General features: G+C 42.8%; 2 protein-coding genes and 1 pseudogene across 3 annotated transcripts in view; 1 reads left to right on the plus strand and 2 right to left on the minus strand.

The window, feature by feature from the left end:
* Positions 1 to 1,894, minus strand: part of lhfpl3 (LHFPL tetraspan subfamily member 3) — a 38,702-nt gene extending 36,808 nt beyond the window's left edge. The window contains exon 1 of the mRNA XM_031796986.1: positions 320 to 1,894. Coding sequence (XP_031652846.1) covers positions 320 to 749 — 430 coding nt within the window. The 5' untranslated portion in view covers positions 750 to 1,894. The remainder of the gene's footprint in view (positions 1 to 319) is intronic.
* On the plus strand, positions 1,159 to 14,796 carry LOC109864737 (origin recognition complex subunit 5-like; annotated as a pseudogene).
* On the minus strand, positions 13,226 to 26,979 carry LOC109864738 (guanylyl cyclase-activating protein 1-like). Of its 2 annotated transcripts, XM_031798045.1 has the most exons (5): positions 26,637 to 26,979; positions 19,205 to 19,439; positions 16,029 to 16,178; positions 15,844 to 15,937; positions 13,226 to 15,733 (listed from the first exon to the last, which is right to left on the minus strand). In XM_031798045.1, exons 2-5 carry the CDS (start codon positions 19,400 to 19,402, stop codon positions 15,606 to 15,608), a joined length of 570 nt encoding a protein of 189 aa, XP_031653905.1. In that variant the 5' UTR covers positions 19,403 to 19,439; positions 26,637 to 26,979; the 3' UTR covers positions 13,226 to 15,605. The 2 variants fall into 2 exon arrangements, with proteins under 2 accessions (XP_031653905.1, XP_020308236.1); XM_020452647.2 differs by lacking the exon at positions 26,637 to 26,979 and having other exon boundaries at positions 19,205 to 19,616.
* Between the last annotated feature and the right edge of the window lie 886 nt (positions 26,980 to 27,865).

The following is a 27,865-nucleotide window of genomic DNA, read 5'->3' on the forward strand; positions in this document are numbered from 1 at the left end:
GCTATACAGTGGTTGTTTACATTTACGTTGTTTATCAACATTGGAGTAAAACAAGCCTATATTTAGGGTTATGATGGGGCACGACAGTTGAACTAAACTCATGAGGCATTTATCAGTTATATTCTTCAAGAATCAATTGGCAGTTTATAATTTACAAGCTCAAGAATGGATGTAGCAACTAAGGATTCTAGCTTTAACACATTGTTATAATTGCTCCTACCTGGATGATTGAACAGCTGGAATATAGAGATTTATCTCTGGTTGTAGAACTGCTGAAGTTCTGAACTCCTTTACCAATATGCAGACGGGGAGAACTTACCCGCAGCCAGCTGCATCCAGCCGCAGATCTTGTAGACCGTGCCTGTGCTGCAGAAGAAGAAGAGCGTGAAGCAGCCGATGCATCCGATGACCAGAGCCATGGACAGCCCGATGAAGACGGACGCAGCTTTGAAGGCGCCGGAGGGGATGGTGCTAAACTCCATGAAACTGCCCTGGCACGTCAGGTCCCGGGACAGCCCGTTTCCGATGCAGTAGTGGAAGAGGCCGAAGTAACCGGCCTGCGGCGTGTCCATCCCGTCTCCAATCCAGTAGGGCTGGATGAAGCACACCACGTTGACTATAGCGAAGAGGATGGTGAAGATGGCCCACAGAACCCCAATAGCGCGGGAGTTCCTCACGTAGTTGGTCTGGTAGATTTTGGCAGCCTCGGAAGCGGGAAGCATGGTTGTAGGAGCCCCAGGCACCATCATTCAGTCTCTAAAGGTTTTTATATTTACGAACTGTTTACACACAGAGCTTTAATCAAGCACAAAGCACATCCCGGCCGCGTCAATGTGACATGATCTCCCCGACAAAACTGCTCCCTTCTGGGCGAGTGTTTATCCTACTAAAGCCTTGCAGCTTGCACTGTGCTTGGGTCCGCCACCGTTTTCCTTATCTTTATTGAATGGTAGGCTGAGTATCCGAGAGATATTATGAATAATACTGAGGAGGAATCTTCTGAATGAATGATCACTGAGATAACAGCAGGTAATAATCACCGGGTGTTAATTCGAAACGGCCATGCATTTCGCAGATACGCTACAGCCATAGTAGGCTAAACAAACACCCTACGGTCAGAACTGCATTCGATTGAGGGCGCACAGAGATGAATAATCCATGAAAAATGCTAAAGTCCACGGAGAGCGGCTGAGATCCCGCTTCACAGACGCGGCTACAACCTCATCTTCCACCGAATACCAATTTTCCCGAGGTGGAGGAGGTGCGTTTAACTGAGATGATGAAGTCGTGAGTGTTGACAATCTACTCACTATGCATCATGTGCTCTGCGTCCATATTTGACCAAAGAACACCTGTATTCCAGGCAGGCTCAGTCCGACTGTCACAACCGATAGACCTATCAAAGCCCCTCTGATAAAACACCATGCGCAATATAGCCTATCCCCTAATCCCACTCTCGCATGCCCCAGTGCAATGATGGAATGGGAGGCATCTGAAATAAAATCGTTAAATCTAAAAAGCAACACTCCTATTTGATTTAGTCTAGATTGGCTCTGACTCGTGAGGCAGAATATTGAAGTCTCAGCTCTCTCTATCTCTCGGTGTTGATCTGTGTCCACTGAAATAGGAAGGCTTCTGTCGCAAAACAAGACGCGCTGGTAATTAGCGTACAGTTAACAAGTGCACATCAACAACAAGGGCAGGCTATACAACTCAACCCTGCGACATGGCATTTTATCACAAAGTCATGATAAAGGCTAATTGGCTCAACTTAATCATGATTGCAATGGCTAGGTAATCACTATAAATGCATCACCTGTTTGATAGCCTACTCCAAGTCTCCAACTTTGTGTGCTATGCAGTTGGCAACAGTATGCACAGTGCTCAGTGGTACGGTTAACTTGATGATTCTGAAGTGGCTTTGACTGTTCTGCCAGTACCTTCTTTCAGTACAGTCTATTCTTATTCAGGATTAGCCTTCTCAAAGCTGCATGTGGCACGATAGAGGTAGCCAATAGGCCTAACAAGAAAAACAAACAACATGTACACATGAATGAAAGCATTTTATGTTCATTATTTAGGAGAAGGCTTGTGGTTACAATTATTTTGAAACTGAGAAAAACGTTATATTTACAGTAGCATACCTATGAGTTTATGGGTGGTGTAAGACAAATTGAATCATTCTCAATGTGAAAAAACAAAACGTAGAAATTACAAACTTCATATCTGTAAAAGAGGACAAGGAGTCCATCCACACAGACTCTGAGCAAAGTGTATGTTCAGGTTTCCTAGATGGGTGACCCGTTGAAAATCATGAAAACAATGAAACCTTGCGCTAGAATGATGTCTGTCATCCTGTCAATTATAATTCAGCAATCTAACATTTGGTGTTAAAATGAAGTTATTGTCAGTTTAAAAAATATATAATAACCATGTAAACATGTATTTATCGAAAATCAGATGTATAGTACTGTCCCAATTCCAACTAATGGTGTTTGAATAGTGGCACTGGGACCTTTTTCAGCTACAAAAATGCACAAAATAAACCTTTAATCAATTTAAATGTAATTTCCATCATTCGATATTCTAAAACATATTGAAATATGTTGTAGTTGTTCATAACAACTCAAAATAAATTATAGAGGCTATATATCACATAAACAGCATAGGATGATGGTGGAAAGAATTGGAGGAAAATAACAAGGGTAGGGTCAAAGGATCATGACATGAAAGAAAGAGAGAATAGAAAGATGTATGATTTAAAAAAATGAATGAAAATAATAATAGATGTTTTCCAGGATCAATTCAAAGGTGTGCAGACTCATTTTAGTTCGATTTTTACCAAGAGCTTGGAATCTCCCCAAATCAATATTCATAGGGCATGGGGTGAGTCTAGTATAAGGTTACTGTCACAAAATGGTGAAAACTGAGCGTGTTTTATACAGTATATAGGCCTTTACAAAGCCGTATAAATGATTTCACAACAAGTGCCAGGTGAAGTGGGACATTAATGCATTTCTAATGACAAAATGTTGTCCCACTTCATCTACCAACTAGCCTGTAGTGTCCCACTGTAAACGCTATGGCCACATAGCCAGGAGTAGCCTACCAGCTTTTCCCATCAGGCCGCCGATACAGATCTGTATAGGGCTCTACCTGTAATTTACCAACATCAACATCTTCGGTAATTTGGGTACTTAACAGGTAATCTATGGCAGTCTATGGTAACTGGTAATTTAGGACTATACTTGACTAACTATTTAAAAAATGTATTCATATATAGTATTCCATTTTTATTAATTTGTCCATATTGTGGGGCTTCTAGTGGATAGACCATATGTTCAAGGAAATATAGCCTAATTAGGCTAATGAAAAAAGCATCAACAATGGCATTATTTTCTATTAACTCTTCCAAGTGTTGACTTTTTCCACATCTGCCACCAGTTTTGCGCCAAAACATTTACAACAAAGCAATCAAATAATTGTCTAAAAACATAGAAAGGATATTTCATGCTAAAACACCAATGGTATTCAGTAAACTGGTGGTTTATTTAAGCGATCATTTATTTTTATTTTATTTAACCAGGCAAGTCAGCTAAGAACAAATCCTTATATTCAATGACGGCCTAGGAACAGTGGGTTAACTGCCTGTTCAGGGGCAGAACGACAGATTTATACCTTGTCAGCTCGGGGATTTGAACTTGCAACCTTCCGGTTACTAGCCCAACGCTCTAACCACTAGGCTACACTGCCGCCCCAATGCCCGAGAAGCCGGTGTTTGAACATTTTTGCAATGAAACGAAATGTCCTCAATTAAATCACTCGCTTTCATTACATCCCAAATTTCGCAAATAGGGGTGATGGCATTTGGTGATAGTGGCATTGCTTTGCTAATAAACAACTACAACTCCCAGAGTCAATTGCTTTAACCTGGCGGTGATTGGCTTGTATAAAGAGACAGGAAATTGTGAGGTGAAATTTGGGGACGCGGGAAATTCTTGACAAGTTTACAGGGATGTTGGATATGGGTAATAATTTCACTGCATGAACCCCAACCAGGTAACATTATTCAGTATGCTTGCAGTAACAAAATATGAACTTTCAACAACTAAACACTACCCTTGAGTTTCCACGAGAGCTACACTGTTGTGGTCAGTTGAGTTAGCTAGCACTGCTGCAGAGGAAGGAAGGCAAAGACAGACAATTTGCACAATGCACCGCTAACGTTAGTTTGTCAAGAGTCACCTTGTTCTGTAACTGTCTCTATCTCTATTACAGGCCAAACTACTTTAAGTCACGCACTTTACGGTTCTGTGTGTCTAAAAGTAGCCTAAACAATGGCAGCACCTAGGCCCTAGGGTATGCTGATGAAAAGTTGCAGCGCGTGATGGAGAGGTTGCCTTGCAGAGATGTCCAGGCGAGCATGCTGCTGGCGTTGATGGGAGAGGTCTGATTTGAAACATTGTAACATCATGTTCCTTACGGTAAACAGTTAAATAAATAAAAAAAACAACCACAGAGGGATGCAATGTTAGTTAGCTGGCTATGACTATCCAACACTGGAACTCTTCCAAGTCAAGGTAAGCTTTAGGTTTTACTCATTTATTTCCACCGGGGAGGTCAGTTTAACTACTAAACTGCTTAAATTGTACTGCATGATTGTAGCAGGTTTACTAACTTGTTAGTTCTATTAGCTATGTTGACTGTGATGTTACTTAGATAATCTGGTGAAACAGATGTAGGCTGTGTAGCGGTTATGACATGGTTTGACTTTTTCTCCGCCTGGTCTCAGACAGCTGATGTGTTTTGCATTGAAGTCCACAAGCAAAAGGAAAATGTAAGAGGAGGAGTGCATGTAGATGCAAGAAGGAATACAACGTAGCTGCTATGAAAGTGAACTATGTTTAAGTGTGATCAGGCAGGGGTGTATTCATTCCGATGATTCTGTTGAAAAATGTTTCTTAAGCGGATGGAAACGGAAGAAACGGGGATAAACATACATGCATTTGTCCAATAGAAACTCTTGTTTGGACTAATGATTACACCCTAGTTCAAAGAGCTAGATGCAATATTGATTGTGTTACTGTCTGTCAATGTGTCATAGTCACCTCAAATTTTTCTCTTGAACTGTGTGCATCTACGTTGTAAACTTTAATTCATAGACTAGATTGTAGCAACCTCATGATGGGTAATGGGAAAATGTTAGTATCATGTAGTAGCCTAAACCTATCGATGTTACGTTGAACTGGGTAAATGGAATATGAATGACAAACATCCAAAATGCTGTAATAGAAAAGGCCATGCTCATAAATCGTCCTCCTTCATCTTAAACACCACCCATCGCTGCTATTAAATAATACATTTCAAATGTTTTCTTGCCCAAATATGTGACTCATTGTATTGACACTGTAATACATTTTGTGCCTACAGCCAGAGCAATGCAGCTACCCTTCCATTTTCATCTATGGTCATCGTGCCACAGGAAAAAGCTATGTGATACACACCTTGCTGAAGGAACTGGAGCTTCCCTATGCCACAGTGAGCTGTGTGGAATGTGTCTCTGTAGGACTGCTGTTTGAGCAGGTTCTCCTCTCCCTCTTTGGCTCCGACTCTGCCTCCCTACTGTCCCGCAGTCCCTCCCTGTCAGACTTCGTACGAGTCTACAAACAACTGTGTGTCCAGGCCTCAGCCAAGCAGACACGATACATTGTGAGTAAAAATCCTCCTCACCTGTGATATTCCTGTGATAATCCACTTCTTTTAAAAATTGCATCCTCAGTTACAATGCAGATTCTCTTTCCGATGAAGTATAATGTGAATTGTTATAAAGCATCATTTGTGGTATATTATGTATGATGAAACAGTTACAGTGACCTCTGCTGTGTGTATCTGGGTAGGTGCTGGACCGGACTGAGCTCCTTAGAGATATGGAAGCCAATCTCCTCCCTGCCTTCTTGCGCCTTCAGGAACTGGTAAGAGTCATGTCACCTGTTGAGCATTCTACTTCATTAAGTTGCTGACAGACTGAGTGATGGATGGTGAACTAGCGCAGAAGGGTCCCTTTTTGATAGATAACCTTGAATTGAATGTTTCAAGGAGGCACTCGAATAAGTGCTTTGAAAGGCAGTGATGAGGAAGAATGACAATCATTCTTGATAATCATTCTTTGCATATTAATTCTGAAGTTCGGAAGTGCAGGTAGATGACCAGAATGTTAGGTTTTTGTTTAGTTTTTAAAGCTGAATGCCGCCTGTTTATCTTGGTAGAAGTGTTTTTAACAGCTGTGTGAGTGGCATGTAGCGAGTGCAGTTACGGTGACAGATGCACCTTTTTGAGGTGATAATCAGAAGCAGTATTGTAATGTGAAGTGTTGGGAGAATGCACTTGGACAGCTGTCTTCATAACTGTCCTCCCTCTTTAGTTTACTCAGGTTTGAAGGAGGAAAACACATCCTCTTGCATTGATGTTGTAAAGGTGTTGTTGACTACCAACATAGTTGTATTCTTTGTGAATCCACAATGCAATGCCATGATCTGATTTTGTACCTCTACGTAACAGACACTGTTTCCCTGGCAGGTCGAGGACAATGTGACGGTGATCCTGTACCTCTACGTAACGGACACTGTTTCCCTGGCAGGTCGAGGACAATGTGACGGTGATCCTGTACCTCTACGTAGCGGACACTGTTTCCCTGGCAGGTCGAGGACAATGTGACGGTGATCCTGCTCAGTGAGATCGTGTGGGATAAGTTCCAACCCAACACTGGCTGTTTTGAACCACTGCTGCTCCACTTCCCTGACTACAGTAAAGGTACAGCTGTCAACAGATAAGCATCGATGGCCTTTAGCATTGAATTAGGTACAGATGGATTAGTGGCAGTGGAGGCTGCTGAGGGGAGGACGGCTCATAATAATGGCTGGAACGGTGCAAATGGAATGGCATCAAACACCTAGAAACCATGTGTTTGATGTATTTGATACCATTCCATCTATTTCGCTCCAGTCATTACCACAAGACCGTTCTCCCCAATTAAAGTGTCACCAACCTCTTTGTACCTGTGGTTTTGCACCAACACATGAGAAGTGACTGACAGAACACAGCAAACAAAGGCATCCGGTCGAGAAAATGAACACTTAGGATTTAATCAATGTTTGAAAGAATGTCTGAGTTCCTGTACATAAAATGACTACAATCATGTATGAGGGAATCTTTGTGTGTGACTTCATTTGAGGCAGGCATTGACTGTGTGTATGTTTTCCCTGCGCAGGGGAGCTGCAGCAGATCCTGTCTGAGGACAGCCACCCATCCTACTCCCCAGAGCTCTATTCAGCCTTCAACATTCTACTGGGAGTCTTCTACTCCGTCTGCAGGGACCTCCGAGAGCTCAGACACCTGGTCAGTTACACACTACATAAGTAGTCAGGCACACTCATAGTAACACTGAACTCTCACACACATGCTCACACATTCAGACCACACTCAGTAAGGACACAGACACACTCAAAGTAACTCTCAACTAGCTGTTAACACACTCCGTCATAATACGCTCTGACAGCCCAGACAAAGAACTAGCCCTTACACCTATCTCTAGATGTGTCTTGATGCCCCCTTGTAAGTCTGTAAAAAATGTATGGCTTGCACACTTATCCCAGTCCTTTAAGATGTATTCTGGGGGCTTAAAGAAGTGCCAATAGGTTGGTGCAAGGGGTTCATTTCAGATTAGGCAACAGTTTGCTCTGAACTTTACACACACACTCTCCATGCTACCCTTTGAGGATTCAGTATGAGTTTGTTTCCAGGCTATCCATCACTATTTTATTTAGTCCACTTGAGTTACTACTTCTAAGGATTGGGATTTTCTTTGATATGCAGAATTGTAATAATGATCCAACCTTGGCCAACATGTTGTTTACAACATGTACAGACATCATAGTCTGTACTTGTTGTCCTTTCATATTTTTAATTCTCTTTTCAAACAGGCTGCCCTCAATTTCTCTAAATTCATTGAACCTTTGGAGCAAGGCAAAGGTAATATATTCATATTTCTAGAACAGTAACCACATCAATATTTCAATTACTTTGCTGTCTTCCCTTAGTGTTTCTCTGTCCTTTAATTTGATGGATTCCTTTCATGTCATCCTCTCTAGCTTGTCTCTCAGATTATCAATGTTTAAATTCCAACCTTTATTTTCTCTGCCCTCAGTGAAAGAGAGTGACACTCACAAACTGTGGAGGAACATCGAGCCTCATCTGAAGAAGGCCATGCAGACGGTGTACCTGCGAGAGGTGTCCAGGTCTGTCTGTGTACATCTGCCTCAGCCAAAGATGATCGAGTCCCATTGATTTATCTTCCGTGACCAACCTCCTCCTCTCATGGACTGACGACAGACGGCCTTAATTCCGTTTGCCGGCTTTTATTTCACAACAGAGGCTCAGTGCTGCTGGCTCTGTAATAGTGGTGTGTCCCCTGACATCGTCATGTCTCTTCTGCTCAGTGTGCAGTGGGAGCAACAGCTGCAGATGGAGGAGAAGGAGGCAGGAGCTGTGAGAGGTAGGCAAGGAGAAGTGTTGACACAGATACGCATGCACTGAGAACAAGACCGGTGGAAATAACCTAGTTAGAATCTAGTGACCAGGACCAGTTCACACACTCCCAGACCTCAGCTATCTCTTCCTTTGTGTTGCTGCTTGTCCCCAGCCTGAGAGGGAGTTCAGGGGAGTGGACCCTCTAAACTACCCCTATGTTTATCCCTGAATGGAGGGCCCACTCCAGACTCATTGGTACTAGATACCCAGACAGTGGAAACAACAGCAGATGTTTCTCTCATCTCCTATCCACAAGCCATCTGTAGATGTTGTACATGTTTCCCAGGTAAAGACATTGAGAGCTTCCTCTGCCTTTCTCAGGTCTGTCTGCTCATGCCCATGTGGAGTTGCCTTAGTACTCCAAGTTCCTGCTGATAGCTGCATACCTGGCCTCCTACAACCCTGCTCGCACTGACAAACGCTTCTTCCTCAAGGTACCTGTTCTCTCCTCAGCACCTGAACCTCCTTCACCTCACCATCTCAAAAGCTACACTTTGGAATAGGAGTCGTTAAATTGTTAAACATCAATGCCACCTGCTATTCACCAACTCTGTTTGCCTGCTATTTTGCAGGGGGGGGGGGGTGTAGATCAGCTTTAATATTGTAGATGGATTGCAGTTTCTATCAATGTAATTGTTTGCATAATTTCCCCCCATCCTTGTGTGTTTTAGTTATTGGTGACTATATGATTCTCTCTTGCCCAACAGCACCATGGCAAAATAAAAAATACCAACTTTTTGAAGAAAAATGAAAAGGTGATTATCTTTAGCTAAAGCTGTTGTACTATTCTTTAGGTTTAGTCAATGAGATGTTCTACCTAGTGAATTCACCTCTCTCCCATTCAGACCAGTAATCACCTGCTGGGGCCCAAGCCGTTCCCTTTGGACCGTCTGCTGGCCATCTTCTACAGTGTGGTGGACCACAGAGTGGCCCCCACCGCCAGTGTTTTCTGTCAGGTCAGCTGAGACACTCAGGCTTTCTGCAGTGTCATCCAAGGGATAATTTAAAAATATATACAGTGGGGCAAAAAAGTATTTAGTCAGCCACCAATTGTGCAAGTTCTCCCACTTAAAAAGGAGAGAGGCCTGTAATTTTCATCATAGGTGCATCTCAATACTTTTATATATACCCTTTGTTGGCAATGACAGAGGTCAAACGTTTTCTGTAAGTCTTCACAAGGTTTTCACACACTGTTGCTGGTATTTTGGCCCATTCCTCCATGCAGATCTCCTCTAGAGCAGTGATGTTTTGGGGCTGTTGCTGGGCAACACGGACCTTCAAACTCCCTCCAAAGATTTTCTATGGGGTTGAGATCTGGAGACTGGCTAGGCCACTCCAGGACCTAGAAATGCTTCTTACGAAGCCACTCCTTTGTTGCCCGGGCGGTGTGTTTGGGGTCATTGTCATGATGAAAGACCCAGCCACGTTTCATATTCAATGCCTTTGCTGATGGAAGGAGGTTTTCACTCAAAATCTCACAATACATGGCCCCATTCATTCTTTCCTTTACATTGATCAGTAGTCCTGGTCCCAGAAAAACAGCCCCAAAGCATGATGTTTCCACCCCCATGCTTCACAGTAGATATGGTGTTCTTTGGATGCAGCTCTGCATTCTTTGTCCTCCAAACACGGCAAGTTGAGTTTTTACCAAAAAGTTATATTTTGGTTTCATCTGACCATATGACATTCTCCCAATCTTCTTCTGGATCATTCAAATGCTCTCTCGCAAACTTCAGACGGGCCTGGACATGTACTGGCTTAAGCAGGGGGACATGTCTGGCACTGCAGGATTTGAGTCCCTGGCGGCTTAGTGTGTTACTGGTAGGCTTTGTTACTTTGGTCCCAGCTCTCTGCAGGTCATTCACTAGGTCCCCCCTGTGGTTCTGGGATTTTTCCTCACCATTCTTGTGATCATTTTGACCCCACGGGGTGAGATCTTGCGTGGAGCCCCAGATCGAGGGAGATTATCAGTGGTCTTGTATGTCTTCCATTTCCTAATAATTGCTCCCACAGTTGATTTCTTCAAACTAAGCTGCTTACCTATCGCAGATTCAGTCTTCCCAGCCTGGTGCAGGTCTATACTTTTGTTTCTGGTGTCCTTTGACAGCTCTTTGGTCTTGGCCATAGTGGAGTTTGGAGTGTGGCTGTTTGAGGTTGTGGACAGGTGTCTTTTATACTGATAACAAGTTCAAACCGGTGCCATTAATACAGGTAATGAGTGGAGGACAGAGGAGCCTCTTAAAGAAGTTACAGGTCTGTGAGAGCCAGAAATCTTGCTTGTTTGTAGGTGACCAAATACTTACTTTCCACCATAATTTGCAAATAAATTCATTAAAAATCCTACAATGTGATTTTCTGGATTTTTTCTTCTCATTTTGTCTGTCATAGTTGAAGTGTACCTATGATGAAAATTACAGGCCTCTCATCTTTTAAGTGGGAGAACTTGCACAATTGGTGGCTGACTAAATACTTTTTTGCCCCACTGTATTTAACCTTTATTTTGACAGGGAGTCATGCTGAGATCAAGGACTCTTACAAATGAGCCCTGCATCAAACATACACATCAATATACACTATAGACATGAATATTAATGAAAAGTAAAACACACTCATATACTGAACAAAAATATAAATGCAACATTCAACGATTTTGTGGATTTTCAGGAAAGGAAATCAGGAAATCAATCAATTGAAATATATTCATTAGGCCCTTATCTATGGATCTCACATGACTAGGAAGGGGAGCGGCCATGGGAGGGCATAGGCCCACCCACTGGTGACCCAGGCCTGGCCAACCAGAATGAGTTTTCCCCCAAAACGGGCTTTATTACATATAGAAATAATCCCCAGTACCCCCCCCCCCCATGATCCCGCAGGTGGAGAAGCCGGATGTGGAGGCCCTGGGCAGGAAAGATTTATGGAACAGTCCTAGGATCTTTTATTTCAGCTCATGAAACCAACACTTTACATGTTGAGTCTTATATTTTTGTTCAGTATAAAACAAACTCATTCTTCAGTGGAAAAGGTCCTCAATCAGCTCTGACTCTGAACTGGGATTATGGAAAATGATGTAGCAATGTTATTTAGTGGAACTCCTGGAATAGTCATGTGATGGTAGTATTAGTGTATGATTGGATGGTTCTTATTCTAATTCACCAGCTGGCCCCTTGGCTAGATTATTTCAACCCCTGAACTGCTCTTAAATTGATGTGTGGTATGGGCTTAATGTGAAGTGATTTGAAAATGATTTGATCTCCAGTCTGAATTCTCTATTTGTGTAAAGCCAAATGAAATATGGTTGATGACAAGCCCCCCCCCCCCCCCCCCCAGATCTCCTCCCTGGTGACCCTTTAGCTGTTGAATCATGTGGGCCACGATGACCAGCTGGATGCGCCCAAGTCCAAATGTGCCGTCTCTCTGGACTTCATCCTCGTCATCTCCAGGTGTGTATGTTACTGTTGTCTTTAGTGCAGGGCTCTCCAACCCTGTTCCTAGGGACATACCCTCCTGTAGGTGTTCGCTCCAACCCCAGTTGTAACTGACCTCTTTCGGTTCATAAACCAGCTAATTATTAGAACCTGGTGTGCTAGATTGGGGTTGGAGGGAACCTACAGGAGGGTGGCTCTCCAGGAACAGGGTTGGAGGGAACCTACAGGAGGGTGGCTCTCCAGGAACAAGGTTGGAGGGAACCTACAGGAGGGTAGCTCTCCAGGAACAGGGTTGGAGGGAACCTAATAGGAGGGTAGCTCTCCAGGAACAGGGTCAGAGAGCCCTGCTTTAGTGTATCCACCACAAATTTGTTTTACTGCTAGACATTTCTATTTTTAGAATATCAGATGCTGACTTTTGTGACCCACTGCTCTTAATTTCCAGGACTGTGAGCTTTGACATGGTAAAGTACCTGTATGACTTCCTCTAGCCGTGGTGGTTTAAGGGAGAGGAATTCAGCTGGACTCTGATGGAATGGAATGTACTGGTGGACATTGGACAAACATGAGCAGAAAGGTGGGAGATGCCTTGGTTGTCTGGACTCCTCACTGTGTGTGCACTGTGCAGGACCAGAGGACTATGGAATCATTAGGCCTATGCTTTACTGCCCCCTGATGACTGACTGGAACCACTGTCAGACACCAGCATCTGCAGCATTGTGAATGTTCTGCGTTGTGAATGTGCCTATTGATTCCCTAGCTACACCTGTTTGATTGTGGTAAACAAAATAGAGAACATTAATATTTTACTGGATTCACAGGAGCCCTTTGGATACATTGGGGTTGTGGTGGACTTCAATATTATTTTTCAATTAAATATCCCAAAATATAATGTCCCTGTTAACAAAGGTTTCATAATTGTGACAGGATTCTGTTCTCTCCATGGTCTGACAACTACGCACAATAAGAACCTGGTAGAATGAAGGACTCATCGAAGACTTCTTTTAAGGTACAAAATGTAGGGTATGTAATATTTCTACGTTTCCTTCTTTCTGACTAGATCTTGCGTTCCCATGAAGTCCAATTGTCCCATTAATTGCTCTGTTGGCGTAAATGGCTGTGCTGAAAGTATGAAATAAGGTTGGCACAATAATCGTGTAAATAACAGTTATGGATAATAACCGTGAACACAAAAGAAACATCTTGCAATGTTTATTTTAGGGGGGTCCACTTTATTTAGTAGATGTAGACAAGTTTACCCAATAGGAGTTTTTCATTTTTACATGAGGGTAATGTTAGTCATCGTTTTACGAGCAGAACGGCATGCTCGAGAGAACTTCCTTTCCAAATGTTCTAAGTGGTCAAACCCACTCATTTTTGAAACATGGTTGTCACCAAAGCTGTGTTGTATTCATTAGGTATGTCATGGCTATTTTCAAAGATTCAGTATAATACATTAAAAGCGCAAAGCATTTTTTTAACAAAGATGACTGACAATATCCATGGCCGTTTTCATGACAATTAAATGTTACCCAAAATTCCATAGTGATCAAAGCCCCTTGTACTACATAGTCTCTCAGATTCCCTTTAAGCTATATGTGGGAGGGATCTGAGCTGAGGCACTAGATAGTAGCAGTACACTAGTGTCTCATTGGTCCCGTGTAGCTCAGTTGGTAGAGCATGGCACTTGCAACACCAGGGTTGTGGGTTCAATTCCTGCGGGGGACAACTATGAAAATGTATGGACTCACTAATGTAAGAAGCTCTGGATAAGAGTGTCTGCTAAATGACTAAAATGTAAAATGATCAGCTCTCCATGATGGTTGACATCCTTCCTGATAACAGTGGTGCATAGATTTAGTATATGTGGTTAGTGGTGTGTTATAGGCTGCAGTTGTAGATTATTAATGCTTTCTGGGTTGACAGTTTCCATATTCCTGGGTACTTGTTTATTTGTCACTAGCCATTCCTGCCCCAGTGAATCCCATAACTGATGACAATTATCCAGATTTAAACACTCATCCTGTGAGCAGTTGATCAACCAGTTCAGCACAATGCAGTCTGTCCTGTCTGTCTGCAGAGGTAAAGCCAGTACAGTCAGATCCACAGGGGGAGTTTTGGTGGTTTTAGGTCCTCACCCTGACTGACTGTGACCTCCTAATCCTTTTTATTTGGTTTGGGTGTTTTCTATGTATCAGCCGGCATATTTATTGATATTTTACATCATGTTCATGTCGTTTTCAAACATGCTGCTGACTGTCAGACTGCCCTGGTCAGTGTCCCTCCTTCCAGATTCGTTCAGATCCATGTAAGTGCTGCGTAACCTTTTTGTAGTGCTTTATGGATGTATGTTACCATGGAAATGGGTCACGGTTGTCATGGCAACCGTACTGGCGCAGTCTGCCTTGTGACTCACCTCCCTGTCTCCTTAATTATGCCACAGAGGCTGTAATGTCTGTTAGGCATTTTGATTTCTAAAACAATAGTGAGCGATTTAAAGCTGTGGAGTGGGATGGAAATACAACAGATTTCAATCTTTATTTGACTACTTTAAACTAGAGCAATTTTTGGGTTAAACAAGGTTAGTGGGCTATGGATCTATATAAAGGTAATTCTAATGCCATCTAGGCGAGCGCATTGGTCATTCATGTATGTCTCACACACTCACAGAAACACAAACAAATGTGCACAATTTATTTTTTACACTTTACTGTCTGGTAGGGAAAACATTAGAATGTAGTAGTGTTAAGATATTCCTTCAAATTAATGTCCTGAAAATGCTGACTTTAATTTCCTAACAACTGGGGCCAGTGCAATGTAAAAACATGCTGGTCTTATTTTTTTATTTAGATCCCTAACTTGTGGAAGAACCTGTTTCCTGAGGAACTGGAACGTTTAGTCATGGCACAGAATGAACTTGGGTTCTAGTCGTATTTGAGCTGACAACTGACTGTACTGGGAGGAAAGTGGGTGAATTATAACTTCCTCCGATAGAACCCGGACGCACAGTCATAGAGAGGAACCACTCAACTGAATAACTGAGTTTGGTCCAAAAGATCGTTTGAGACGTCATTATCGATGTGGTTTGGAAATTATCTTTTCCCTACAGGAATCTGCCTCTGAGGTGGGTGAGGGATTTTAAAATATATTTATTTTTTTGTCAGGAATGCATGGGTTATAATGGGTTATCACCACCTTGGGTAGTCACCACTCCACTCCCTCCACCCTCTTTATCCTCCACCCTCCTTATGTTATGACCTAGTTGGGTCTCCGGTTCAGCTGACGGTGTGAGAAATCTCTCATGTAGACCTCTCTCAGATTTAGTTAATGCACAAGGGCACTAACCAGCCAGCGATGGTTGACTGAGTTATTTGTATGCAGGCAAAGGGAATTTTTCATCGTCATTCAACCTCTTGTGAATTCCGACAACAAAGAATGCATTCAAAGCATGGCCCTTCAGCATTGCTAAGATAAAGATTGTCTTTATACAAATCTGGGCTAGATCTTTTGAGGGCTCATGGCTCAGTTCCTATGTGACCCTTCGGCAGTCTATTACAATGGAGTGGAGATGGAGGCGTCTGAGGGCAGACTCTAAACACTGTGCCTCCGATTGTGTATCATGGCGACTATGTGGGTGAGATCCAAGGTCTTCATCATCACTTCCATGAAGTCTTCGTCAGTGTGAGCCCCTGCCACAAACTCCTCCAAAGACAGCTCCCCTGATGAGTAGAAGGTAGAAGACAAGGTCAAGAGATTGTTAGCCTGAAATGGAAAGGGACATAAATCGCAACCCTACAAGTCTGTGACAAAAAAAGAAGTGGACACTCGCCATCTCCGTTGACGTCTATCTTGTCAAACACCCGGTTGGTGAACTCCTCTGCATCAACTTCCTGGTTTTCGTTCCCATTGATTGCACGGATAGCCTGAAGAAGAGAAAAGGAGCGAGTTAGCCTGCATGCCTTTGTGATACAGATTCCATTGCACAGCACTGCCTATCTGGACTGGTCTCTATACCTTTATGATGTTTAGCAGCTCACTTCGATCAATGCACCCGTTGCCGTCTACATCATACAGCTTAAAGTACCAGCGGAGCTTATGTTCCATTTTACCCCGCATCACCAGGCTCAGAGCAGCCACATACTCTAAGAAGTCTATGTAGCCATCCTGTAAAAAGGAAAGAGTGTTAGTTGGAACGTCTCTTTTTACCATCTCAGATTATCTCAGTCATCTCCTCAAGATGTAGGTGATCATGTTCTGCTTAGATGATGCAGAGATGATAACTGTATAATCGCTGGGGGATTATCTCCACACTGATCTGTGCCAAGGCCGTGGCAAGACATACAGATGTAGGATCTTAATTTGATCACCATGTTGCAGGTAAACTTTCCTGCAATGTAAGACATTTTAAAACCTGTAGTGTATTTGAGGTTTAAACATTTCTGACTTGATTTTCTCTTTTGTAAAAAATGTATCAACCCCCTCAAAAAATTTCCATTAATTATAATCCACATAATAATTCACTTTTCCTGTTGCTATAGGATTATTTTACTGCTGTAGAAAACTGGCTCACATTAAGATCCTACAAAATGACTTGGCAGCATTAGTGCCCTCTGGGTCAACCCAAATGAGTCGCACTTCGCTCAGCTTTACACTGACACCATCACTTCACTATGCCTGCGTTTACACAGGCAGCCCAATTCTGATCCTTTTTTCACTAATTGGTCTCTGACCAATCAGATCAGTTCTGAAAAAGAGCTGATGTGATTGGTCTCCGACCAAAAAAAAAAAGTCACATACACATGGTTAGATGTTAATGCGAGTGTAGTGAAATGCTTGTGCTTCTAGCGCCGGCCATGCAGTAATATCTAACAAGTAATCTAACCTAACAATTTCACAACTACGTTATACACACACAAGTGTAAAGGAATGACTAAGAATATGTACAGATAAATATATGGATGAGCGATGGCCGATGAAGTAGATGGTATAGAGTACAGTATATACATATGAGATGAGTAATGTAGGTATGTAAACATTATATATTGTTTAAAGTGACTAGTGATACATTTTTTACATCCCATTTTGAATTATTAAAGTGGCTAGAGATTTGAGTCAGTATATTGGCAGCAGCCACTCAATGTTAGTGATGGCTGTTTAACCGTCTGATGGCCTTGAGATAAGCTGTTTTTCAGTCTCTCGGTCCCCGCTTTGATGCACCTGTACTGACCTCGCCTTCTGGATGATAGCGGGGTGAACAGGCAATGGCTCGGGTGGTTGTCCTTGATGCTCTTTTTGGCTTTCCTGTGACATCGGGTGGTGTAGGTGTCCTGGAGGGCAGGTAGTTTGTCCCTGGTGATGCGTGTGCAGACATCCCTATCCTCTGGAGAGCCTTACGGATGTGGGCGGCGCAGTTGCCATTCCAGGCGGGGAGCCCGACAGGATGCTCTCGATTGTAAAAGTTTGAGTGTTTTTGGTGATAAGCCAAATTTCTTCAGCCTACTGAGGTTGAAAAGGCGCTGCTACGCCTTCTTCACCACGCTGTCTGTGTGGGTGGACCATTTCAGTTTGTCCGTGATGTGTACGCAGAGGAACTTCAAACTTTCCACCTTCTTGACTAGTCTCTCGAAGCACTTCATGATGACGGAAATGAGTGCTACGGGGTGATAGTCATTTAGCTCAGTTACCTTCGCTTTCTTGGGAACAGAAACCATGGTGGCCCTCTTGAAGCATGTGGGAATAGCAGACTGTGATAAGGATTGATTGAATATGTCCGTAAACACACCAGCCAGCTGGTCTGCGCATGCTCTAAGGACGCGGCTAGGGATGCCGTCTGGGCCGGCAGCCTTGCGAGGGTTAACACGTTTAAATGTTTTACTCACGTTGGCTGCGGTGAAGGAGAGCCCGCAGGTTTTGGTAGCGGGCCGTGTCAGTGGCACTGTATTGTCCTCAAAGCGAGCAAAGAAGCTGGTTAGTTTGTCTGGGAGCAAGACATCGTGGTCCGCCTGACAGGGCTGGTTTTCTTTTTGTAGTCCGTGATTGACTGTAGACCCTGCCACATACCTCTCGTGTCTGAGCCGTTGAATTGCGACTCTACAATCAGATCAGCTCTGAAAAAGAGCTGATGTGATTGGTTAAAAAAATACCAGTTAGTGGAAAAAAGATCAGAATTGGTTAAACCCAGCTGACGTGCACAATCTAAGATTGTCATACTGCACTTCTTCATCAGCATCCAGGATTCTAACAACCTGTTTTGTAACATAATTGCCAGCCTTGTTCACTGCACTGTCCTGAAGATCTGAAAATGGTAGTTAGTCACTTAGTTCTGTCCCCAGGAAATAGTACCATGGTTTCCAACCTCCCCAGCTACACCCATAAAACTACTAGCTACTGACAAAAATGGGAAACTCAAAACACATAAAGGTCTAATCTGGCACACAGCTCTTGAGATCTGGACATTCCTTATGGTTCAATGTGATAAAATGGAGATTCAAGTAATTTCTTTGAAGTGAACATTCAATATTCTGATCAGTGTAACCAACTGTTCACATGCATCATGTTCTGTCATGTTCTGTCATTAAACTTTCACATGTTCTGTCATTAAACTTTCACATAAGCTATCACTGTCTCTGATGCTGAAATAATTTAAGAGAAAAATAATAGATAAACTCAGACCGCACTCCTACCGCAGAGATATTGACAACTTGTCTCTCAAAGTAATCCTCGTACTAAATCGCATATGAATCCAATCCCAGCCTATTATAATATTATAATCAAAGGTGACAGGGTTACTAAATATAGTTGTGTAAATTGAGCCTTGAGAGATGATTAGCTTCTTCAAACTCATCTGGAAGACTAGTCTAAACAAAACCCTTGGATTCAAGAGATTTCCTATGTTTAACTGGATTTTTGCTGGTTTAAGATGTACACTTTTTAAAATGTACTTTAGCTTTTGGAAAATGGAGAACTAGGAGTCTTATTTGAGTAGAGGCATTATGGCATTACTATGTAATTAGTGCATAGATTTTTTACAATGCAGCCAATCATATCCTTATACATACCTCTGTTGGTAAGGTGTCCCCTTCACCATTTTGAGTGTGCCTGAGGCATCCTACTTTGACATATAAATGTAAAGCCCATTTTAGCCTATAGCATCAAGCAGCCTCGGTTCAATGAATGCCACATCGTCTTACCTTGTTCATATCGAACGTGCGGAACATCTGCTCGATGTAGGCGTTGGCCTCAGCATCCAGTCCCCGGAGCCCAAAGAACTGCTTGAACTCATGCAGGGTGAGCTGACCCGAAGGACACTCGGTCATGAACTTCTTATACCAGAGGTGCTTCTCCACAGCCTGGAGATCTTCCACAGTGGATCCTGTTGCGTTACCCATGTCTGTACAGTTGACTGACTTTTGTGATGGCTGGAGCCTATAGAAGTGTCGAAAGACTGGGTTAGCGGTCGCCTTAAGAGCCCTATTGGTCTACTGTGAAGCGGAGGGTATCGCTCTTCACAGTCACACAACGATGGGACCTGGGGAGGAGGTGGGCACCGGCCGGGGCTTTTGAATCAGGTCGGACTGGCCACACCCTATTGTGTTTTCCCTGTCTCTAGTTGGCTGTAACCCAGGAGCAGCAGCTGATAAAGGGCTTAAGGTCCCATTGGAGGACTGTACACTGTCCACCAACCATGGGGACAGGGACGCTGACTTACACCTTGGTATTCCCCTCTCAAACTGATAAGTACCATTTTAAAGGCCCAGTGCAGTCAACGTGATATATACATATATATTTCCACACTGAAGTTGGAATAATACTGTGAAAATGATAATGCCTTTTTAGTGTAAGAGCTGTTTGAAAAGGCTGCCTGAAATTTCAGCCTGTTTTGGTGGGATGGAGTTTTGGCCTGCCTGGTGACATCACCAAGCTGTAAATGATTTAATAGACCAATAAGAAAGAGTTCAAAATCTTATTTTCAGTTTTCCCCTCCCCACTCAGGCCATTCCCAGACAGTCCTAACAAAATTCTTGCTTGAGAAATTGCTCTTTGCTAAAAAGCGATTTTTGTTTATTTTTGACAATTTTAATTGAAAACAGTCACAGTACTTAATTGTTACTTGGATTGGACCTTTCATTTTTTGGGGGATGTCTGTACTAATCTACTTATATTTCGAATGCTAAGGCAGGACAGAAATATGGTCCAATTACGTACCTATCACTATAAAGCGTTGTCATCCCTGCTGCCTCTGATCAGGCAGACTCACTAAGCAAATACTGTTTCTAAATGTTGTCTGAGTGTTGGCATGTGCCATCCGGTTTTCTTAACCGAAGGAATTTGATGTATAGCATTTACTTTCACTCAAGTATGACACTTTAGTACTTTTTCCACCACTCTAAATGCACTGCAGCATCATTAGTCATACATATGAACATATGCATTGCTTCTCTGGATCAGCAATTGTAAAGTAAATGCTACTGCTTCTGGAAACTGTTTTCATTGAAGACTGAGCTCTTCTTAGGGCTGCAATCCCGTTACCGGGATCGATATGAGAACAGCCAGTGAAAGTGCAGAGCGCCAAATTCAAACAACAGAAATCTCATAATTAAAATTCCTCAAAAGTAATCTGGTTGTTAATCCCACCAAAGTGTCCGATTTGAAATAGGCTTTACAGCAAAAGCACCACAAACGATTATGTTAGGTCACCACCAAGTCACAGAAAAATTCTCCCATTTTTCCAGCCAAAGAGAGGAGTCACAAAAAGCACAAATAGAGAAAATTAATCACTAACCTTTTGATGATCTTCATCAGATGACACTCATAGGACTTCATGTTACACAATACATATGTTTTGTTTGATAAAGTGCATATTTATATAAAAAAAAATCTCAGTATACATTGGCACGTTACGTTCACTAGTTCCAAAAACATCCGGTGATATTGCAGAGAGCCACATCATTTTACAGAAATACTCATTATAAATGTCGATGAAAATACAATTGTTAGACATCGAAATATAGATACCGCGGTGGCATTAAGGAGAAGTGTGTCAGATTTCTAAAATACTTTACGGAAAAAGCAAACCATGCAATAATCTGAGTATAGCTTTCAGACAACAAAGCAGCCAAAAAGATATCCGCCATATTGGGTGGTCAACATTATTCATAAATAGCATTATAAATATTCCCTTTGATCTTCATGAGAATGCACTCCCAGGAATCCCAGTTCCACATTTAAATGTTTGATTTAGTTTGATAATGTCCATTTATTTCCAAAGAGCTACTTTTGTTAGCATGTTTGGTAAACAAATCCAAAGTCATGAAGTGCGTTCCCTAGTTGCAGACGAAATGTCAAAGAGTTCCGGTCCGGTCTGTGGAAACATGTCAAACAATCTTTAGCATGTTTTTAACATAAAACGTTAATAATGTTCCAACCGGTGAATTCCATTGTCTTCAGAAGTGCGATGGAACAGAGCTCCCTCTCATGTGAACGTACATGGTCAGCTCATGGCAGACCTGACTCATTCCTCTCTCATTCGGTCCCACTTCACAGTAGAATCCTCAAAAAGTTTCTAAAGACTGTTGACGTCTAGTGGAAGCTTTAGGAAGTGCAACAACCAATATCCCACTGTGTATCCCTCTACCACACGGAACCCCACTAATCTACTGACGGAACGCAAGAGGTGGCTAACAACAGACCTCCATCCTATGCTAGCTTGCTACCGATGCCCTGGCTAGCTGTCTAAATCACCAACCAACCTCTCCACTCACCAGACCCTTTTGATCACTCGACTAAGCATGCCTCTCCTTAATGTCAATATGTCTTGTCCATTTCTGTTCTGGTTAGTGTTTATTGGCTTATTTCACTGTAGAGCCTCTAGTCCTGCTCACTATACCTTATCCAACCTATTAGTTCCACCACCCACACATGCAATGACATCTCCTGGTTTCAACGATGTTTCTAGAGACAATATCTCTCTCTTCATCACTCAATACCTAGGTTTACCTCCACTGTATTCACATCCTACCATACATTTGTCTGTACATTATACCTTGATGCTATTTTATCGCCCCCAGAAACCTCCTTTTACTCTATGTTCCAGACGTTCTAGACGACCAATTCTCATAGCTTTTAGCCGTACCCTTATTCTACTCCTCCTATGTTCCTCTGGCGATGTAGAGGTGAATCCAGGCCCTGCAGTGCCTAGCTCCACTCCTATTCCCCAGGCGCTCTCTTTTGACGACTTCTGTAACCGTAATAGCCTTGGTTTCATGCATGTTAACATTAGAAGCCTCCTCCCTAAGTTTGTTCTATTCACTGCTTTAGCACACTCTGCCAACCCGGATGTTCTAGCTGTGTCTGAATCCTGGCTTAGGAAGACCACCAAAAATTCAGACATTTTAATTCCAAACTACAACATTTTCAGACAAGATAGAACTGCCAAAGGGGGCGGTGTTGCAATCTACTGCAAAGATAGCCTGCAGAGTTCTGTCCTACTATCCAGGTCTGTACCCAAACAATTTGAACTTCTACTTTTAAAAATCCACCTCTCTAAAAACAAGTCTCTCACCGTTGCCGCCTGCTATAGACCACCCTCTGCCCCCAGCTGTGCTCTGGACACCATATGTGAACTGATTGCCCCCCATCTATCTTCAGAGTTCGTGCTGCTAGGCGACCTAAACTGGAACATGCTTAACACCCCAGCCATCCTACAATCTAAACTTGATGCCCTCAATCTCACACAAATTATCAATGAACCTACCAGGTACCTCCCCAAAACCTTAAACACGGGCACCCTCATAGATATCATCCTAACCAACTTCCCCTCTAAATACACCTCTGCTGTCTTCAACCAAGATCTCAGCGATCACTGCCTAATTGCCTGCATCCGTAATGGGTCAGCGGTCAAACGACCTCCACTCATCACTGTAAAACGCTCCCTGAAACACTTCTGCGAGCAGGCCTTTCTAATCGACCTGGCCGGGGTATCCTGGAAGGATATTGATCTCATCCCGTCAGTAGAGGATGCCTGGATATTTTTTTTAAATGCCTTCCTAACCATCTTAAATAAACATGCCCCATTCAAGAAATTTAGAACCAGGAACAGATATAGCCCTTGGTTCTCCCCAGACCTGACTGCCCTTAACCAACACAAAAACATCCTATGGCGTTCTGCATTAGCATCGAACAGCCCCCGTGATATGCAGCTGTTCAGGGAAGCTAGAAATCATTATACACAGGCAGTTAGAAAAGCCAAGGCTAGCTTTTTCAAGCAGAAATTTGCTTCCTGCAACACTAACTCAAAAAAGTTCTTGGACACTGTAAAGTCCATGGAGAATAAGAACACCTCCTCCCAGCTGCCCACTGCACTGAAGATAGGAAACACTGTCACCACTGATAAATCCACCATAATTGAGAATTTCAATCGGCATTTTTCTACGGCTGGCCATGCTTTCCACCTGGCTACTCCTACCCCGGACAACAGCACTGCACCCCCAACAGCAACTCGCCCAAGCCTTCCCCATTTCTCCTTCTCCCAAATCCATTCAGCTGATGTTCTGAAAGAGCTGCAAAATCTGGACCCCTACAAATCAGCCGGGCTAGACAATCTGGACCCTTTCTTTCTAAAATGATCTGCCGAAATTGTTGCCACCCCTATTACTAGCCTGTTCAACCTCTCTTTCGTGTCGTCTGAGATTCCCAAAGATTGGAAAGCAGCTGCGGTCATCCCCCTCTTCAAAGGGGGGGACACTCTTGACCCAAACTGCTACAGACCTATATCTATCCTACCGTGCCTTTCTAAGGTCTTCGAAAGCCAAGTCAACAAACAGATTACCGACCATTTCGAATCTCACCATACCTTCTCTGCTATGCAATCTGGTTTCAGAGCTGGTCATGGGTGCACCTCAGCCACGCTCAAGATCCTAAACGATATCTTAACCGCCATCGATAAGAAACATTACTGTGCAGCCGTATTCATTGATCTGGCCAAGGCTTTCGACTCTGTCAATCACCATATCCTCATCGGCAGACTCGACAGCCTTGGTTTCTCAAATGATTGCCTCGCCTGGTTCACCAACTACTTCTCTGATAGAGTTCAGTGTGTCAAATCGGAGGGTCTGCTGTCCGGACCTCTGGCAGTCTCTATGGGGGTGCCACAGGGTTCAATTCTTGGACCGACTCTCTTCTCTGTATACATCAATGAGGTCGCTCTTGCTGCTGGTGAGTCCCTGAGCCACCTCTACGCAGACGACACCATTCTGTATACTTCCGGCCCTTCTTTGGACACTGTGTTAACAACCCTCCAGGCAAGCTTCAATGCCATACAACTCTCCTTCCGTGGCCTCCAATTGCTCTTAAATACAAGTAAAACTAAATGCATGCTCTTCAACCGATCGCTACCTGCACCTACCCGCCTGTCCAACATCACTACTCTGGACGGCTCTGACTTAGAATACGTCGACAACTACAAATACTTAGGTGTCTGGTTAGACTGTAAACTCTCCTTCCAGACCCATATCAAACATCTCCAATCCAAAGTTAAATCTAGAATTGGCTTCCTATTTCGCAACAAAGCATCCTTCACTCATGCTGCCAAACATACCCTTGTAAAACTGACCATCCTACCAATCCTCGACTTTGGCGATGTCATTTACAAAATAGCCTCCAATACCCTACTCAACAAATTGGATGCAGTCTATCACAGTGCAATCCGTTTTATCACCAAAGCCCCATATACTACCCACCATTGCGACCTGTACGCTCTCGTTGGCTGGCCCTCGCTTCATACTCGTCGCCAAACCCACTGGCTCCATGTCATCTACAAGACCCTGCTAGGTAAAGTCCCCCCTTATCTCAGCTCGCTGGTCACCATAGCATCTCCCACCTGTAGCACACGCTCCAGCAGGTATATCTCTCTAGTCACCCCCAAAACCAATTCTTTCTTTGGCCGTCTCTCCTTCCAGTTCTCTGCTGCCAATGACTGGAACGAACTACAAAAATCTCTGAAACTGGAAACACTTATCTCCCTCACTAGCTTTAAGCACCAACTGTCAGAGCAGCTCACAGATTACTGCACCTGTACATAGCCCACCTATAATTTAGCCCAAACAACTACCTCTTTCCCAACTGTATTTAATTTTAATTTATTTATTTATTTTGCTTTGCACCCCATTATTTTTTATTTCTACTTTGCACATTCTTCCATTGCAAAACTACCATTCCAGTATTTTACTTGCTATATTGTATTTACTTTGCCATCATGGCCTTTTTTTGCCTTTACCTCCCTTCTCACCTCATTTGCTCACATTGTATATAGACTTGTTTATACTGCATTATTGACTGTATGTTTGTTTTTACTCCATGTGTAACTCTGTGTCGTTTTATCTGTCGAACTGCTTTGCTTTATCTTGGCCAGGTCGCAATTGTAAATGAGAACTTGTTCTCAACTTGCCTACCTGGTTAAATAAAGGTAAAATAAAAATAAAAAAATATAAAATTCAATAGGGGCTGGGTTATAAATCGACCAACTTCAGATTTCCCACTTCCTGTTTGGATTTCTTCTCAGGTTTTTGCCTGCCATATGAGTTGTTATACTCACAGACATCATTCAAACAGTTTTATAATCTTCAGAGTGTTTTCTATCCAATACTAATAATAATATGCACATATTAGCAACTGGGACTGAGGAGCAGGCCGTTTACTCTGGGCACCTTTCATCCAAGCTACTCAATACTGCCCCTGCAGCCATAAGAAGATTTATTAAAACAGCAACGACAGACTGTAGCTCTTAGGGGGACAAAGTTCTCTAACAATCTGGAATCATTTCATGTTATCTCACCTATTTGCAAGCCTACATCAATCATGTGTCTGTGTGGCATTTGACTGGAAAGGGAAGAAAATAGTGAAGAATGTCAGTTCTGTTTTTAGTTTGGTTTATTGAGATTCCTTCACATTCATAGACCAAGTAGGACCAGGTCATTAATCAGTTCATTGTGACCACAAGACAATCGTTTTCTGCAAGCATAAACTATCTGTATTACAGTGCCAGACTTTGATTCTCCATACAGTGCAACAGTAACATTGACGCCAGACAAGCAGTGGATTTAGCATAATGCACAATAAAGTACTTTTCAACTGTGGTGCTTAGGCCCACATAGAACATTGTGGCACATCTTACAGTCAGAAGTGTCTTACTTAGACTACAGTACTGACAGTACATCCAACAAGCCTCGTAACCACGCCAGCCCAGGACTTCCACATCCGGCTTCTTCAACTGTGAGATCGTCTGAGACCACCCACCCGGACAGCTGATGAAACTGAGTATTTCTGTCTGTAATAAAGCCTTTTTGTGAGGGAAAAACTCATTCTGATTGGCTGGGCCTGGCTCCGCCCCTGCCCACTCATGTGAAAACCATAGATTAGAGCCTAATTTATTTTAATTGCCTGATTTCCTTATGAACTGTAACTCATTAAAATAGTTAATTGTTACATTTTGCATTCATATTTTTGTTCAGTATACAACAAAGTTACTGCAAATACTTGTTTTCCCCTCGCACATCATTGCACGTGTGATAGAACAGCAGAATGTGTACTGCAATTTAAAAAAAAAAAATGTATCATGCTGCTCACCTCTAACACAGGAACTGTGGTGCCGTTTCCCCTAATGCGGATTCCATCTTTAAAGGCTGTATCTAGACCAGGGTGTCAAACTCATTCCATGGATGGCCGAGTGTCTGCAGGTTTCTGTTTTTCCTTTCAATAGAGCCTTAAACAACCAGGTGAGGGGAGTTTGTTACTCGCTGGTGACCTTAATTCCTCTTGAGTACAAGGGAGGAGTGAAAACCCGCAGACACTCATTCATCCATGGAATGAGTGACACCTGTGGTATACACTGAGTATACAAAACATTAAGGACACCTGCTCTTTCCATGACATAGACTGACAAGGTGAATCCTGGTGAAAGCTATGATCCCTAATTGATGTCACTTGTTAAAACCCCTTCAATCAATGTAGATGAAGGGGAAGAGACCAGTTAAATAAGTATTTTGAAGCCTTGAGACGGATTGTGTATGTGTGCCATTCAGAGGGCGAATGGGCAAGACAAAATATTTAAGTGCCTTTGAATGGGGTATGGTCGTAGGTGCCAGGCACACCAGTTTGTGTCAAGAACTGCAATGCTGCTGGGTTTTTCACACTACAGTTTCCTGTGTGTAACAAGAAGGGTCCACCCAAAGGACATCCAGCTAACTTGACACAACTGTGCGAAGCGTTGGCATCCCTGTGGAACGTTTTCAACACCTTGAAGAGTCCATGCCCCGGCGAATTAAGTCTGTTCTGAGGTCAAAAGGGGGGGGGGGGGGTTGCAACTCAATATTAGGAAGGTGTTCCTAATGTTTGGTATACTCAGTGTATATGAGTGATTAAAATAGTGATTTAAGTACAGACAACCATCAACACATTTCCAACTGTAGGGATTATTGGTGGCATGATTTTGAACACAATGCTGCCATTCATATAGTATTTTCACAGTTTTTACAAATAAAATACGTTAAAAAAAAAATACAATAATAAAAGGAAACACAAGCATAGATAAAGACAATTCTGTATTCGTTCAACTCAATAGTGGTTAGAATTACTGATAGACAGTATAATGCAGAAATGGGAATAGTCTTGAGACCGACTGAACATAAATGTAATCGATTAGATTTGGTTCTGGGTGCCGAGATTAGAATGTGAAAGACCCATTCCGTGTCCGGTGGCCCTGGAAGCATACTTCTCAGTTATTTACAGTCACATGAATAGCTGGCTGTGGGACAAAATAGCTGCTTAGTTAGACCCCTATACTGTACATCCTATAC

This window comes from Oncorhynchus kisutch, linkage group LG19 (assembly GCF_002021735.2).
Source record: "Oncorhynchus kisutch isolate 150728-3 linkage group LG19, Okis_V2, whole genome shotgun sequence".
NCBI classification, from domain to species: Eukaryota; Metazoa; Chordata; class Actinopteri; order Salmoniformes; family Salmonidae; genus Oncorhynchus; species Oncorhynchus kisutch.